The sequence below is a fragment of the Centruroides vittatus genome, unplaced genomic scaffold (genome assembly GCF_030686945.1).
Source record: "Centruroides vittatus isolate TY-2023 unplaced genomic scaffold, ASM3068694v2 contig_329, whole genome shotgun sequence".
In the NCBI taxonomy this organism is placed as follows: domain Eukaryota; kingdom Metazoa; phylum Arthropoda; class Arachnida; order Scorpiones; family Buthidae; genus Centruroides; species Centruroides vittatus.
Genome location: NW_027122113.1, coordinates 3,658,747 through 3,673,411, shown reverse-complemented (window position 1 = coordinate 3,673,411; position 14,665 = coordinate 3,658,747). Strand labels below are relative to the sequence as shown.

Sequence of the window (14,665 nt, the reverse complement as noted above, 5' to 3'; positions counted from 1 at the left end):
GATAACTCTTATATAGATGTGAAGATATCGATATAAATTTCTTATATATATATATAGAGCTCGAGTTGATGGTATTGTAAATATTTTAGATAATTCACGACTAACCCCAGTTTGTAGCTTTCTAAACACGGATTTTATTGGTCTTCTGCATGTAAATTTATTTAAAAGTTAAATAATTCTTTGAATTTTCATCAAAACAAATGTCGAATAATAATATTCAAGTTCTTACAAATTGAAAATAATATTCAAAACACGAATTTTTTTATCTTTGATTTAGTTGATTTATCAACGTAATTCGGTTGCTCGATTCAATTAGAATTTTAGAAAATAAAGATGCACACGCTTTGTTTAAACAATTTTTTATTGTTTTATATAAAAAAATATGATAAAAATTTTACATTAAGATGAAACAAGGAATATTAAATTATATTTTTTATTTTATTCTTGTCATTTTTTTTGAATATTATCTTTGATTCTGATGATCTAAAACAGAACTACTCCCAATTCTTTCTTTTATCTAATACATTTTAAAACAAAATATATATATTTTTTTATAAATAATAAAATATCTTATAAGCTTTATTTTATTAATAAATTTAGAAAATATGCTAAACTTTTGTGTCTTCAAAGATCTCTTGATCATTTAATCAAAGGCGTACATTATGTAAAATATATATAAAGATCCAGTCATGTCGGAGAATTAATGAATGTTTAAAAATTTTTATTTTTAAAGTTAGCTGTAGTATAATCTTATTAATTTAATTTAAGGTCAGATCAAAGAGCGAAAACAATCAAAGGAGAATAACTGGGTTCTCTGGAGATTCGTAACGTTTCTTTTTCATAAATATCAATCGATGTAAATGAAGCTAAAATTATTCTCGCTGTTTGATCCTAGTTGCAATATTTATCGATTCAAATTCTCTACGTTTATTTATTAAAGTTGCGGTATGAAGAAAAGCTGCAGTCTACCCGCTTCCAGTTCTGTTTTCGGGGATCCCTGCCCTGGTACCCTCAAGTATTTAGAAGCTCACTATCATTGCGTTACAGGTAACTCATTCTGAAACTAATTACGTTAATTATGGATGTATAGGAAATAATTTTACCTTCGGAATTTCAGAATCTACTACGACTATCGATATACCGAGCACCACGACTACAACATCCACCACTACCACAACGCGACCACCCATCATCATCCCCCTAACAAGATTCACCAGACCAGTCACCGCAACCACAACATGGCCGCTTTCTACCTTATCTACCCTTACATCACGGACTGTTACGTCACGGGTAACGTCATTTATGAGTTCGACTACTAACCAGGGAAATGTTACCGTCTGGAGCGAGACCTCTGAAGATACTACTTCAGTGACGGGTAAACAAAGTAATAAAATTTCAATTATTTTTACAAGTTTATATACATTTAATCAATTGTTTTAACGTTACAGAACCTGCCACTACTTTGAAACCGAAAACCACGTCGACTACTTTATTTTGCCCCCCTTCTGTATATAGAAACATGGTGTGGAATTGGACCAAAGCTGGTGAGATTGCAACGCAGAAATGCCCAGGAGGGGCTTCAGGTTTGTTAATTTCGTTAATAAAAACATCACGTTTGATAGTTGAGGTATGTTTATGCGTGTTTATATTTTATAGGGGTGGCAAAATGGCAGTGTAGTCCCACGTCGATCACGTGGTATCCCGCTCATCCCGATTTGAGCGAATGTAATTCTCTTTGGATCGAGAATCTCAAAGCTAGAGTAAGTGGATGGTGTTAGCAACTTTTGAATAGTTTAGTAATATATTCCATTTCATTCATATGCATATTTAATAAACGTTCAAGTAGCTGTTTTACTGTTCTAACGACGAGATTATGCGATACATTTTGTGTCGCTTCGCTTTCTCTCCGTAATGATGTTAAGTTCGACTTTATCGAGAAAATTGCCTATTAAAAATAGTAGCCTGTTAAATTTATTTTCGTCTTAAGATCGTCGCATATGCATGAAGTAACTGTAACGATTTCACACATGAATGTACTTTTTTATAAATAACTAGCGCCTCTTCTTTTCTTTAAAAGTATGTCGCGTGTGACGTCGCGATGCGGCGCGCATCTTCTAAATTATTGAAGTTTTTTATTCCTCTTTTAAATTACAGAAGAAAGCCAAAAAATATTAATAAAGCATTAAGTATAAAACTTCGCACCTAGATAAACGATCTTTTATAATATTCTGCATTAAATTATTTTTATTATAATTTTTTTAATGTTTGCGCGTCGCGAGCGCCAGCGACGCCAGGACGCGTCGCGCTGGTTTACGTGTTTAAAACACACGTAAAACATACGTTTAGTTTAATATTTATAATTATATAAATAGATAAAAAGTTCAAAAATTGAACTTTATTAATAAATAAAAAAGTACACAGTAAAATTTTAAAAATTAATATAAATTTTCTGCACAAAAATTAATTTACTTTGAATTTTCTAGCCAAAATAATTTAATTTAAAGAAAAGACACTCTCACGATTATAAGAAATGCCATTTTATCACAAAACGAGGATTTTTTTTTCCTCCTTTACACTTTGTTTTTGAAGCGAAAACGAGCAGACAAACAGACTAACACTTTTAAAATTATATAAATTAACTAAAATAAAAAACTTCTGTACGTTATTTACCCATAAATTTCTTTTTTTAGGATCCGAAATAATAGCATTTTATTTAGTTTTAAATGAAAAATGGACTGGAAACTCTTCTATTTAGATAATAATCTAGTGTTTAAAATATTTCTTATTTTGTATATTTCTGTATAAGAAGAAAAAACGCAAGCAATTTTCTATTGTTCTCAAATTTTAACCTTAGATAACTTAACGTTATCTGATGTAAAAGTATCCTGACATTTTGACTTGGGGATAACTCAGCAACAAATGAAGCAAACAGAGTGGAATAAATGGATAACTATAGCAGAAACTGGGAGTGCTATTTACGCTTTTCTAAAGTTTATTTTTGCCATTTTTCCTTTTTTCTACTAAGAAATTTATCCTTTGAAAACTTGATATTTTTTGTCTCTTTCATAAATACCTGAAGGCAATCGTGCTTCCTGAACATGCAGCTGTCAAATTCAGATGCAGATAGGAATAAATCATAGAATAGCAACCGGTAAACTTCTTTCTCTACTGTTTAATATATATATAGAAGGCACTTCTGTATATCTAGCCATTTGTTTATGCATTTGAGTCTCTCAATATTACATGTGACAGGTACAATCTCGTCTACAAATATCTGAATGGGGAATAAATCCTGACAACAAATGATTCATTGCAACAAAATGTCCTCTTTTTAATAAATCTTTTATTGTTGATCTACGTAATATTTCAATATTTCCTACTACCTTTGTAAGCAGTAAAAATATAATAAAGATAAAGAAATTTATCATATCTGTCAGAAGATTATTGATAATAATCGTCTTAAGCTTTACTTTTTCTTTTTTAATTTTATTTTACAGATAAATAATGGAGATTCTGTTGCAAGCATCGCTGCTGAATTAGCCCTCATCACACGGACTAAACCGTTATACGGTGGTGACGTGTTACAAACTATGGAGCTGATTCACAAATTAATATCCAAGATGGCTGACAGGATTCACGATATAACTGACAACAAACAGCGCCAACAATTGTTAGAAGAATTCCTAGAAGTGAGTAATTTCGCTTTTAATTCTTATAAGGTACTAATGGAAACGAAGTACGCATTCTCTTTCAATTGTTGTTATGGCAACCAGTGAAAAAATCCCTTTCACTTTCTCTCTCTCTTCTCTCTTCTCTCCAGCTTCATCTCGATCAGGAGAAGAATTAAAGTTGGTTATCTCATTCTTCGTCATTCTAAGTGAAGCGACATACAACTCTAATGAAAATCCAATGGCAGAGAATCATTTCCTTATCCCATTTTTCCAATATATTCTTGTGGAAATCTGTTTTGGTTTCTTATGAAAAATCGCAAAGATAAACGGATAGATACAAAACCGATAAAATTTTAAGTTGATAATCTTTTAAAGCCACTCTTTTTCTTTCTTTCTCTTACGATTTTTTTTCTTATATTCTATCTTTCTTATCGATTTTTCTTCGGTTTGGACAGATTGCTTTTTTGCCTAATTAGAAATCTTTACAATGTTCAGAATGGAATGAGAAATTGCTATTACTTAACGACAACGTAATACAAAAGAATTTAGACATTAAAAGCTTCTTCTATGGCTAAATCGTTGGAAGAAATGGCATTTAGAACAGAAAGTTGATCGTGTTTAACGATGAAAAACTCGTTCGAAGTAGTAAAATAACTTGACATTAAAGTTAAAAAAAATGAAATTTTTTATCGATTATCTTGTATAAAACATTTATTACTACATTAATAATAAATTATATATTTAAAATTTCAAGTAAAATTTATTATTTCTTGACTAGTTTCATATGTTTTTCTTCATTTTCAACGCTTCACAGTTAATGATGGAACGTCGAAACTCTTTTAAATCTCCTTTAAATGAGCACAGTTTTCGAACTTTTTTTAATTTTAAGATAAAAAAAATGTTCTGGAAATAATAAAAATAATTAAAAAAATTAAATTCTTGTTACTTTTATATTAAATAATATCGGAAAAGTAGCTTTTGCACGGTCGATATCTTAATGATTCTCTTTAAAAAACTGCTTTTTTTCCCTAAAATATAGTTGTAAGATTATAAAAAATGTGTATATTTTTTAATGCACGTCATTATTAAGTTATAAAGATACAAATTTTAAAATAAAAACACAAATTTCATTCTTTTAAATAGCTAAATTTGTCTAATTTCGTGAGATTTGCGACATTATACAGGATTTAAAACTCCATGATTTGTCTCCAATTTGTTAAAAACTTTCAAAACATCACAAAAAAATAATTATATTTGTACGCATCTTTTTACATTTGTGATATAGAAAGGAAATTTATCAAATATAATGATTATTTATTATGATTTAGAGCGTTACTGACAGACTGTACAGAGATGGAAAGACATTCAATTACATATATATCTACTTAAATATCGAAAGTAAACTCGTACATTGCTTTAAAACATGGTGCACTTTACATTAATCTAGAGTAAAGAATACTATATAAAGTCGACATATAGCGCTTGTGCATCATTCGCCGAGGATTCATAGCATTACAAGGATTTATATATTGATAAGGAGAAGCAATAATTTAAGAAATGTTTCCTCTACCCTGTTATATATCTTTCCTTTGGAAATATTCCAATATCTTCCATCATTATAAATCTGGATTCGGCTATTCTTGATAGGAGCTTAAAGCTCAATTTTTTATTATTATTATATATATTTTTTATATTCCAGTCCATTCTCGGTATCAGTAACAATTTATTAGAAGATAGCGAAAACAATTTTTGGAAAGATCTACCTCCGAGCGAACAAAAAAGAGCTGCTTCAGGACTCCTTCAGGGATTGGAAAGAAGTGGATGGCTTGTTGCAGACACTCACAATCGTCGTTATTATTTGAGCAAATCTCAGAGTAATGTGTGTAAGTAGGAAATTAATATGCTTTGCAACACGTATGATCGATTTATATCTTATTTATTCTGTTTACTATCCCTCAGTAATGACAGTTCGTGTAGTAGATGCGTGGTCAACTTCAGATATCAAATTCCCAGTTGCAGAAGATATAGACGGGAATCCATGGATGAGGATGGAAGATTCTTTACTTCTTCCAACGCAAGCCGTGACTGAAAGTATGTCAACAGGTAAAACTCCCCTAAAAATCAATAAAACTATTTACCGATCAAACATTAAATGTTTAACTTTACTCACGAAGCAATTTTCGATTTTTTCCCCCCTTCAACAATTTATAGGGATGGTAAAGTTAGTTTTTGATGGCATACAACAAAGTAGACGAGTTACTGGGTGTAGATCTACTACCGTATACGTCTGCCATCCCAGTATCGAAAATAAAAGAGAGTGATCGATCCCAGAACAGGACTCGTATCATCAATAGCCGACTCTTATCCGCATCTGTAGACGGATATCACGTGATTAGACTAGCACATCCTGTGACGATATCCCTCAGGCATATACAGGTCGGTGCATTTAAAATATATAAAGTTGTAAAAGCTGCGCTGCTTTATTATATATATAAAGCAAATGGAACGACAACATTTATTTTTCCTTTCTTCGAAAATATGTTTGAAAGATAGCGTATCGACTGTAATGTTTTCACATGGACGAATTGAAAGGGATACATCAAAGATATTGCCATTCTCCACTTTTCCTTTCAGTTTGGAGTGCTGCAAATGTTTAATGTTGTTGTTGTAACTTGATCAAATTTTCTTCAATACCTCCCGGCTATATATACTGTATATATATATAACAATATTACTCGAAATATTATGTATCTACTTGTGTTTTGCTATTAAAACAATCATTATGGTATAAATGCAGTTTAAGTGTTTACTTTTCTTTCCTTTTTTTTCGTTTTAGGAAGAGAATGTAACTAATCCCCGTTGCGTTTTTTGGGACTTTAACATCAGGTAAGCTTAATTTTATACAGTTTAACCTCTTAAAAACCATAAAAAGTATATAAATTTATTACATTATTTAGGGCATGGTCTACTAATGGATGCTGGATAATCCGCACTAATTTGACTCACACTGTATGCCAGTGCGAGCATCTGACTAATTTCGCAGTCATTATGGATGTCAATGCTACAAAAGTAAGTCAGTAATAATGCTATTAAAAAATTAATAAATTGTAAAATTCTCTAAAGGCGCCATTTTGAAAGCTTGCGATACAAATAATGAAAATTTTGATAATTTATGGGCGATAATCAGTATAATAACCCTGTTAGAAGATGCGGGGTAGACGAATACTCTCATAAATCTTTCCATAAAACTATACATTATTCATGAATGTTGAATTAATTATCTTTAAAGTGCTGAAATTTTCCGAAATTAGAAATTTACTAAATTTGAGTCAAAGTCGAAAGGGTGATCATTAATCATCTTCTTTCTAGAATTTAATTTTTGGATGATGCTCAAGAATCGGGATTTAAAGAGTCGTACTCAATCTGAGATTTTACATACTAATTTAACCAATTAAGAATATTATAAATGAATATTAAGCAAGGAAAATTGGTAAATTTATCAAAATAATTAAATTTTTTCACCGATTTTCTTTTATTTTTATCACAAATCAATGGAAAGAAGCAAGCTATCTTGTATCATCCCAAATGGTTTCGATCGTTGATGAGAAGATCTAATTTGTACAAAATCGATAATTTGATCCTAACTAAGAATCGAAACGAGCATTTTTACACAAAAGGAAATCATTTTATTTTCTCTTCTTCTTCTTAAAAAGTTGCTTTAAATCTTAAAATATTTAAAGGCGTAAAAGGATTTCTCTTCTGAAAGAGAAGGATCTATAAACCTCATTATTTACACGAAGCTAGATTCTATCTAAGTTATTCTTGTTTGGAATAGAGTTGGCAGGAGGCCAGTAGAATTCTAACAATTTTATCGAGAGGACCATGCTGATGTGTTTTATATTTTATTTATATATATATATATATATATATATATATATTTCTTTTTTGTTTCATTTTCCCATTTAGATGACTCTCCACAACTCCTTCATTCTACGTATCATCACATATATAGGATGCTCTGTCTGCATGTTATTTCTCTTGGTTACTCTACTATTGCTACAATTTTACAGGTAAGTTTTATATTGTTCAATTTTAAAAAGTTGGATTTTTGCAGATTGGAATTTTTTATTTTGTTTTATTTTCTTATATTATTTTTATTTTATTTTATTTTTTCTTTATTCTTCTGTTCTTTCTGCTTCTTCTCCTTTGAAGAGAAGTGTGATTGATGAAGAATCCCTGACCGGGTCACTCCGGTTACGGAGATTACTCCCAAATTAAGAAGGGTGAAGTCTTGCACCTGAAAGGGCTATATCTTCTTATGAGGTATTTTCTTCCGGAAGTAAAGAAGAAAGTGCTTAATCAATAGAAAGTGAAACTTTTCCGTCTTTTATTCCTCAGCTTCAATGGAAAAAAATAAGGAGTAAATTGAATACATTTTACTGGAAGAGAATGGAACTAATTCTAGCTTTCATCACCTCCTGTTTTTATAAATTACTTCTACTTTTCCCCCGTACTTATTGACTGTTTTATTGGGAAAATTTGTTTTTACTTAAATAAAAATTCATTTAATTTTAAAATTTATTTCCTCTTCTTTCTTACTAAAAAGTCTTACTGCAGAATACAATTTCATTTACACGCAAGTCTAAGGAAAGTTTGGAAAATTTTACTTTTATTTTGTTTACCTAAATCTAACTTATGTTACTTGAGGAGGCGAAAATAATTGAATTTATTCTGTTTTTTTTTAAATTTAGTTTAATAAATACGAGCGAATTTTAGTAAAGAAATCGCGTGTTTTATATCTAGGAAAAAGTCAAGAATCTCATTAGAAAATAAATTTATTCTATTAATATTAAGATCAGAGTTATTTTACGTATCAGTGGAAGACGTGGATTCGGTTCTCTTTCGAATTTAAACCATATTTTTGCACTGTCAAGCATTTTTTTTGGATGAAATTACACTCGGATTTAGTAATTTTCACTTTAAAAATCAGCTGTTTTAGTAAATTATAATGCATGGAGACAAAAGGCGCTTGTTTTAATTGAAAAATAATTCGTGTAATTTGCATAATTGAAGCTTAATTTTTGTTGCAAAAGTAGTCCATTTCTAATTAAAACGTTCGGCTTTATTTCCCTTTACAGATGTGTGAAAACCGATCGGATAACCATCCACAAAAACCTGTGCTTATGTCTCCTTTTAGGGGAAGCAATCTTCGTTGGTGGAATCGACCAAACGGAATTTCCAATTGTGTGCTCCATACTTTCCGGATTTCTTCATTACATACTTTTATCGGCATTCGCCTGGATGTTTCTGGAATGTTTTCAGCTCTATGTCATGCTGGTTGAAATGTTCGAGTCCGAAAAATCCAGACTGAAGTGGTACTACACAGTTGCTTATGGAGTACCTTTGTTGGTGGTTGGTATTTCTGCAGTAATTGACCCTTACAGTTTTGGTACCGAGCGTTACTGCTGGTTAAGAGTAGAAAATTATTATATATTTAGCTTCGTTGGTCCAGCTATGGTCTGTACGATGGTAAGTTATACTTTATGAATACATCTGATAACGTAAATGACTCCAGTAAAAACTGATTTCGATAAAATATCTTAAATTTATAGGACCTACCAAGATCTTTATTAATTTGTTAAGGGATCCTAAACATTCAAATTCAATGATCCTTAGATTAAAGAGTCTATATATAAAGTTCTTTAAGGATAGAAAATAAGACGGAAAATATACAATGCGTAGGGCCGGATTTTCACATAAGCTAAAGCTTAGGGCCTTATATTTTTACATATATTAAGTGATGAAAAGGCCTGTTATGTTTTTTAGCTTTGGACCACAACAAGCCCTACGTATGTATATGGATTTTATAACAAAATCATTAGTTTTTGAAGAGTTGAGCCAACTAAATTTTATTTTTCTATCCTCATACAGATTTAAGATGGTGAAGAGTATTTTAATTTAATAAATTCGTGGAAATGACATTACTTAGCAAAATTTTTACATTAGTCTGTAAAAGAATAGATGGTTTGTAATAATCACTTTCTAAAAATTCCAGGCCAGCATGTTATTTTTGGGCCTGATCCTGTGTAGGATATGCTGCCAGTCCAACGGAACCATAGCAGCTAAAAATAAGGAGCAAACGAAATTAACGAGTGCCAAGTAAGTTCAATTCGATTTAAACAATTAACGAGATGAGTGAATAAAGAGGTTTTATGGGACACCCTCGTTAGGATGTTAAAGTTTAAGTAACGTTTACTTTGCCAAGCTAACTGGGAGGTTCTCGCGTGTAATCAGTCGCTCACTGAGTCGAGACTAATCGGTTCCTCTTTTGCATGCCTGCTCTTCACTGAAGTGATGAAGATGCGTTATCACATATCAACCGTCGTCTCACGTAAGGATCTTTCTCAATAGTCTGCTTTTCTCCTTTTCCCCTATTTCCATCTTCCCCTTTTTTTACTGGGATTCTTTAAGGTTATTTTTATTTTAAAGTGAGGGAGGAAGTACATCGTAACCATATCCCACGTGATCGAGTTGACAAAATTGTTTTTATCTCTTTCGGCTACCGTGCCTTCCTTCTCACTTTATATATATATATTTATATGTAAAAACATATATGTAACAGATTAATTATGACCATTTCTAAATATATCTTATCCTACAGGGTCTGGAGCAGCGAAGCGTTTTTAGTCCTTCTGGTTCTCGGTTCGACTTGGGCTCTATCTCTTCTATATTTACATAAAGAATCGACCATTATAGCTTACATCTTCACGTCTTTAAATTCACTTCTGGGTCTTCTAATATTTTCCTTTTATTGTGTGAAGAACGAGAAGGTAAGTAAGGATTCGACTAATTTTTGTAGTCACCCATACGAGTTAATCATACAGGAAATGTGTTTTTCAGGTGAGGAAAGCTTTGCAGAAGTCTGTAAGAAAGACAAGATGGATGCCAGAATGTTTCCGCCCAAACCATAGTCGTGACAGCAGGTCCCATCTATACAGCCAGTCCATGGGACCATCGCAGGATCTGCACAGCACAGTGTGGGTACTTCCTGCCTTCCCACCCCAACCTCTCTGTCTCCAGGTATTGCAACAGCTGTTGCGAATTATTTTCATTTCGTCCCACTTTTTTCTTTAGTTTCGAACCATCATCTCGTCCACAAACTTCCCAAAATCCTATTCATCCCTTTAGTTATTATTATTAATTATTATTATTATTATTTTCCTCTCCTTAAATTTTAGCGAATTTTTACAAGAATTTTTTCTATATTTATTTCATTAAATGCTTGATATTATGTATTTTAATTTATGTTCAACGTCTTAATGGTTTTCTTAGCAATACCTGGGTATGTTCAATTTTTGGAATGAAAGTATATATCCGGGAAGATCGTTTAAAATACGTTTAAAATATATAATAAAAACGAAGAAAAATTGAATAAAATTAAGTTTAAATGGTTGTTTTGTAAAGAAAATATTAACATGAATGTCTTGTACAAATGTTAGGAAAGTTCTTACAAAGAAGTAAAAAAAGTCGTGGGTTCGGTTCTCACTTGAACTAGACTCAGTCTAGTTTAATTGACAACCGAAATCACGATCTTAATACATTATTTATTCCTTTAACTATTCATTTAGTTTTTACAATTAAAGGTATTTGTTTAAAGAGCATTAGTTAACATCCTGTATATTAATCAGCTACATTCCTGGATAGCATTGATGATTAACACTTCAGTACTTAACTATATACTATCAGGATACGTTCCACTAGATTTCTAGTTAATATTAACTAAATATAGCCCATTATCAGATAGTTAGTTAGATTCATTATGGTACTTGAGCATGTTAATGGATATATTCTCCAGAAATTCACTACTGAATATGAATGTTGGGTTCAACATTCGATACAGATGCAAGAATATACAAATTGGAGGCTTCTCATTGAATTTTTCAGTAGGTTTTTCAGAAAATTTCCAGTTTCAGCTTGAACTTTGATGCAAATATTGAAGTTGAGTACGTGAAAACTTAAAAATCTAAACAACAGCGTTAATCTAATTGAAAATTTAAACTCCAAACAAGCCAAGGGCTAAGAGTTTAAAAGCAGGGACCACAGACGTTGCTGACACATGATAATCGAGAGGTAATTTACCGCATCAGGTATTTTAATTAGACCTAAAGGGATAAGTAAAGAGAATCTTACTTGCCAATATTGTGCCGCTTAAATGTTAAATTTCCTGCTTAGGATAATATTTTGGCATTTTTATAATTATAATTCTAAACATCCAATTAATTATCTTCTAGTATATTATCACAGTGCAACAAGTTTCTTCAGAAACAAAGTAAAAAAACCATGAAGTAAGATTTCCGGCGAGTTTTCCTCATCGTTTTAAAATCATTTTGTTTATTTTGATGGTATTTTAACTCATCTGAATAATGGATAAACCATTAGAACTATAACAAATTCTAATCATCTTCATGCTTGTTAGTTAGACTCGGAAGACATTTTAAATGCTAAATTTTCGTCATTAACATCTCAATAGTTGTTTTTCTGTAGTTAATTTTTATATATAACTTAGCATTTCATCATCATTTATTAAGTTTTATAAGTTAATTTCCCAAGCAGCATCTTCCACTTAAGTTTAACTTCTAATATTTTACATTTAGGATAATCACCATTATTAACTTGTTATCCTCCTAAGAGACGATTATCAAGTTTAAAAAGGAATCCCTTAAAGAAAAATAAGATTCGTAAATCTTCTTCAATCAATCCTATTTTTCTTTTTTTTTCTTTTTCTTTCTTTGTCTGGCACATCGCCAGGGTTGAAACTAATTCTACAAATAAACTAATGTCCTTGGATGAGATTAGATCATACATTCTAAAGAAAATTATCTTAAAGAAGATAATTTCTGTATTAATTCCGAATGATATAATTTATAATTACTTAGAACATTAATATTTAAAGGCGTTCTGGTCGGATAATTTTCCGTTTTCTCCAATCTCCTCTCGCTCTTTCTCTTTCCTCTTCCAATCAATTCGATAATGAAAATTGATGTGCGATCAGACGGACAAAAATTGTGCTGTAAATCCTAGCTGAAACGTCATTGATTATGAGAATCCTTCAGGAAAGATGGCAGATAAAATATTTCTTTTCTTGCTTATGATTTTTATGGTTATTATTCTTTTTCTTCCTTACAGTTACACCATCAGAGTTGGAGCTCATGCATAGCACAGCAGCATATGGCGCCAAATGCTACTCTTCTTCACTGCACCACACCAGGTGAGTGGCATATGTTTAATTAACAATAAAATTAAGATCGAAACTGAATAATTGGACTTTTTAATCGATTTTATTTTCGTTTTTTACAGACCATCTGTCTATAGTCACACTTAGTAACTACGAAGCTGAAGAGCACCCATTGAGAAACCTCCGCCAAAGTGGGGTTGATAGACTTTCATCACCCGTACAGATCATCGGACCAACTTACACAACTGATTACGTTAGTAGATGGAGAAAGAACTCGACTCTGCCACGAGAACACGTTAGATGGAGAGAATGCCCTAGGAACTACAGAAAAAATCAAGAGAGACCACCCCCGTTGTCCGACCACATATACGAAACGATCGACGACGAAGTAGTGGAAAAGTACGACCCCAGTTCGGGTTGGGACCGCAAGAGCTCGACTCGTTCCAATCAAAACATTATTAGTTCCTTGACTGCAGTGCTGACAGGATCTCCCCGACCGCGCCATCTTCCTTTGTTGAGGGACACCTATCTCAGACCACAGGTGGCATACAGCGGTATACACAGCCCGACCGATTCCGAAAGATCCTCTAGCAGCTTGATGGATGGAAGAAGAGTCAGTTCATCCACATCTCCGGAAATCACGAGCTCACCAGGATTCGAAGCCAACGATTCGCAATTCTTGCAGAGCCTTCCGAATCTCCGCAGCGCGGATAATGTAACTGGAGAATTCTCCCACGTTTCCAAGTACCCGAGTGATAATACAGTTCTAGCAGGTGCAGAAGAGAAAGACTAAAGTGGTTAGGAATGTCTCCACCCAAAATACACAAAATAAATTTGGAAATTATCGGTGCCTTTCCGGGAACCGTTGTGCAACCCTGTGATAACGTTTGCAAATTAGAATTTAAAAAAAACAAGTGTGTTATTTGTAAATATAAATGGTTCGTGTCGAAGAAAAGTTCGTTAGGATGTCTGATCCTTGCTCAAAAGTCGCCTTGCAACCCTTCAAAAAACACAAAAAAACCATACAACTGGGTAAATTCCAATATTAAAGAAATTGTATCCCACGAAGAAGTTCCTCTGTCAAATGCTCTTTTACCTTTAAAAATATTGTTTTTTGGCTGTATAAATCGTTTATATTCTGTATAAAAATTTGACAATATTGAGTATCTCTATATATATATAAATATAAATATATATATTTAAAAATTGTCTTCTGTTCACCTTACCCGCATTAAGAATTTTTTACTGGCTATTGAGTTTTCTGTGATATTTTTGTGAAATAAAGTGCATTATCAATACACGTTTCCTTAGTCAATAAATTACTAAGACATTGATATATTTAAGCGAAGATATCTAAGGAACAAGAAGGGGGAAAAAATACACTGCTGTATTTAGACAACTTTTGACAGTTTGTAAAATGAAGAAGATGAAACTAAAAATATATATATATAAAATACTCTTTTTTCTGTCAAGTAATGTTTCATTCTTTGATTTCGTAAAGCTATTGAGGGGAGTGAAGTCTTAATGGTTTTCCTGTAGGTTGAATTTTATATATCCAACTTCGGTTCTTCCAACTGTCATTGTTTGACAGATTGGACAAGAGTAATCTAACTATTTCTGTTCCAATGACAGATGGTTCTTCGCTCCGTACTCCCAGCCACTTATGCAACAAAATCGCTACCATTTTCGGACGCAGGTACATTAAAATATATCTATTCTACACTTTTCTGCACCCTTTTCTACACGTTTCTGCATCCCT

The 14,665-nt window shown here is 32.0% G+C and overlaps 1 protein-coding gene across 1 annotated transcript in view; it reads left to right on the top strand.

Moving 5' to 3' along the window:
- LOC136973889 (latrophilin Cirl-like) overlaps nt 1-14,188 on the top strand; it is a 66,312-nt gene extending 52,124 nt beyond the window's left edge. The window contains exons 4-21 of the mRNA XM_067268666.1: nt 941-1,047; nt 1,118-1,384; nt 1,449-1,583; nt 1,657-1,760; nt 3,498-3,689; nt 5,371-5,554; nt 5,631-5,774; nt 5,899-6,107; nt 6,508-6,557; nt 6,629-6,740; nt 7,638-7,741; nt 8,810-9,200; nt 9,727-9,830; nt 10,024-10,062; nt 10,333-10,501; nt 10,572-10,751; nt 12,858-12,939; nt 13,029-14,188. Of these exons, the coding sequence (XP_067124767.1) occupies nt 941-1,047; nt 1,118-1,384; nt 1,449-1,583; nt 1,657-1,760; nt 3,498-3,689; nt 5,371-5,554; nt 5,631-5,774; nt 5,899-6,107; nt 6,508-6,557; nt 6,629-6,740; nt 7,638-7,741; nt 8,810-9,200; nt 9,727-9,830; nt 10,024-10,062; nt 10,333-10,501; nt 10,572-10,751; nt 12,858-12,939; nt 13,029-13,699 (3,244 nt within the window). The 3' untranslated portion in view covers nt 13,700-14,188. The remainder of the gene's footprint in view (nt 1-940; nt 1,048-1,117; nt 1,385-1,448; nt 1,584-1,656; nt 1,761-3,497; nt 3,690-5,370; nt 5,555-5,630; nt 5,775-5,898; nt 6,108-6,507; nt 6,558-6,628; nt 6,741-7,637; nt 7,742-8,809; nt 9,201-9,726; nt 9,831-10,023; nt 10,063-10,332; nt 10,502-10,571; nt 10,752-12,857; nt 12,940-13,028) is intronic.
- The last annotated feature ends 477 nt before the right edge of the window (nt 14,189-14,665 follow it).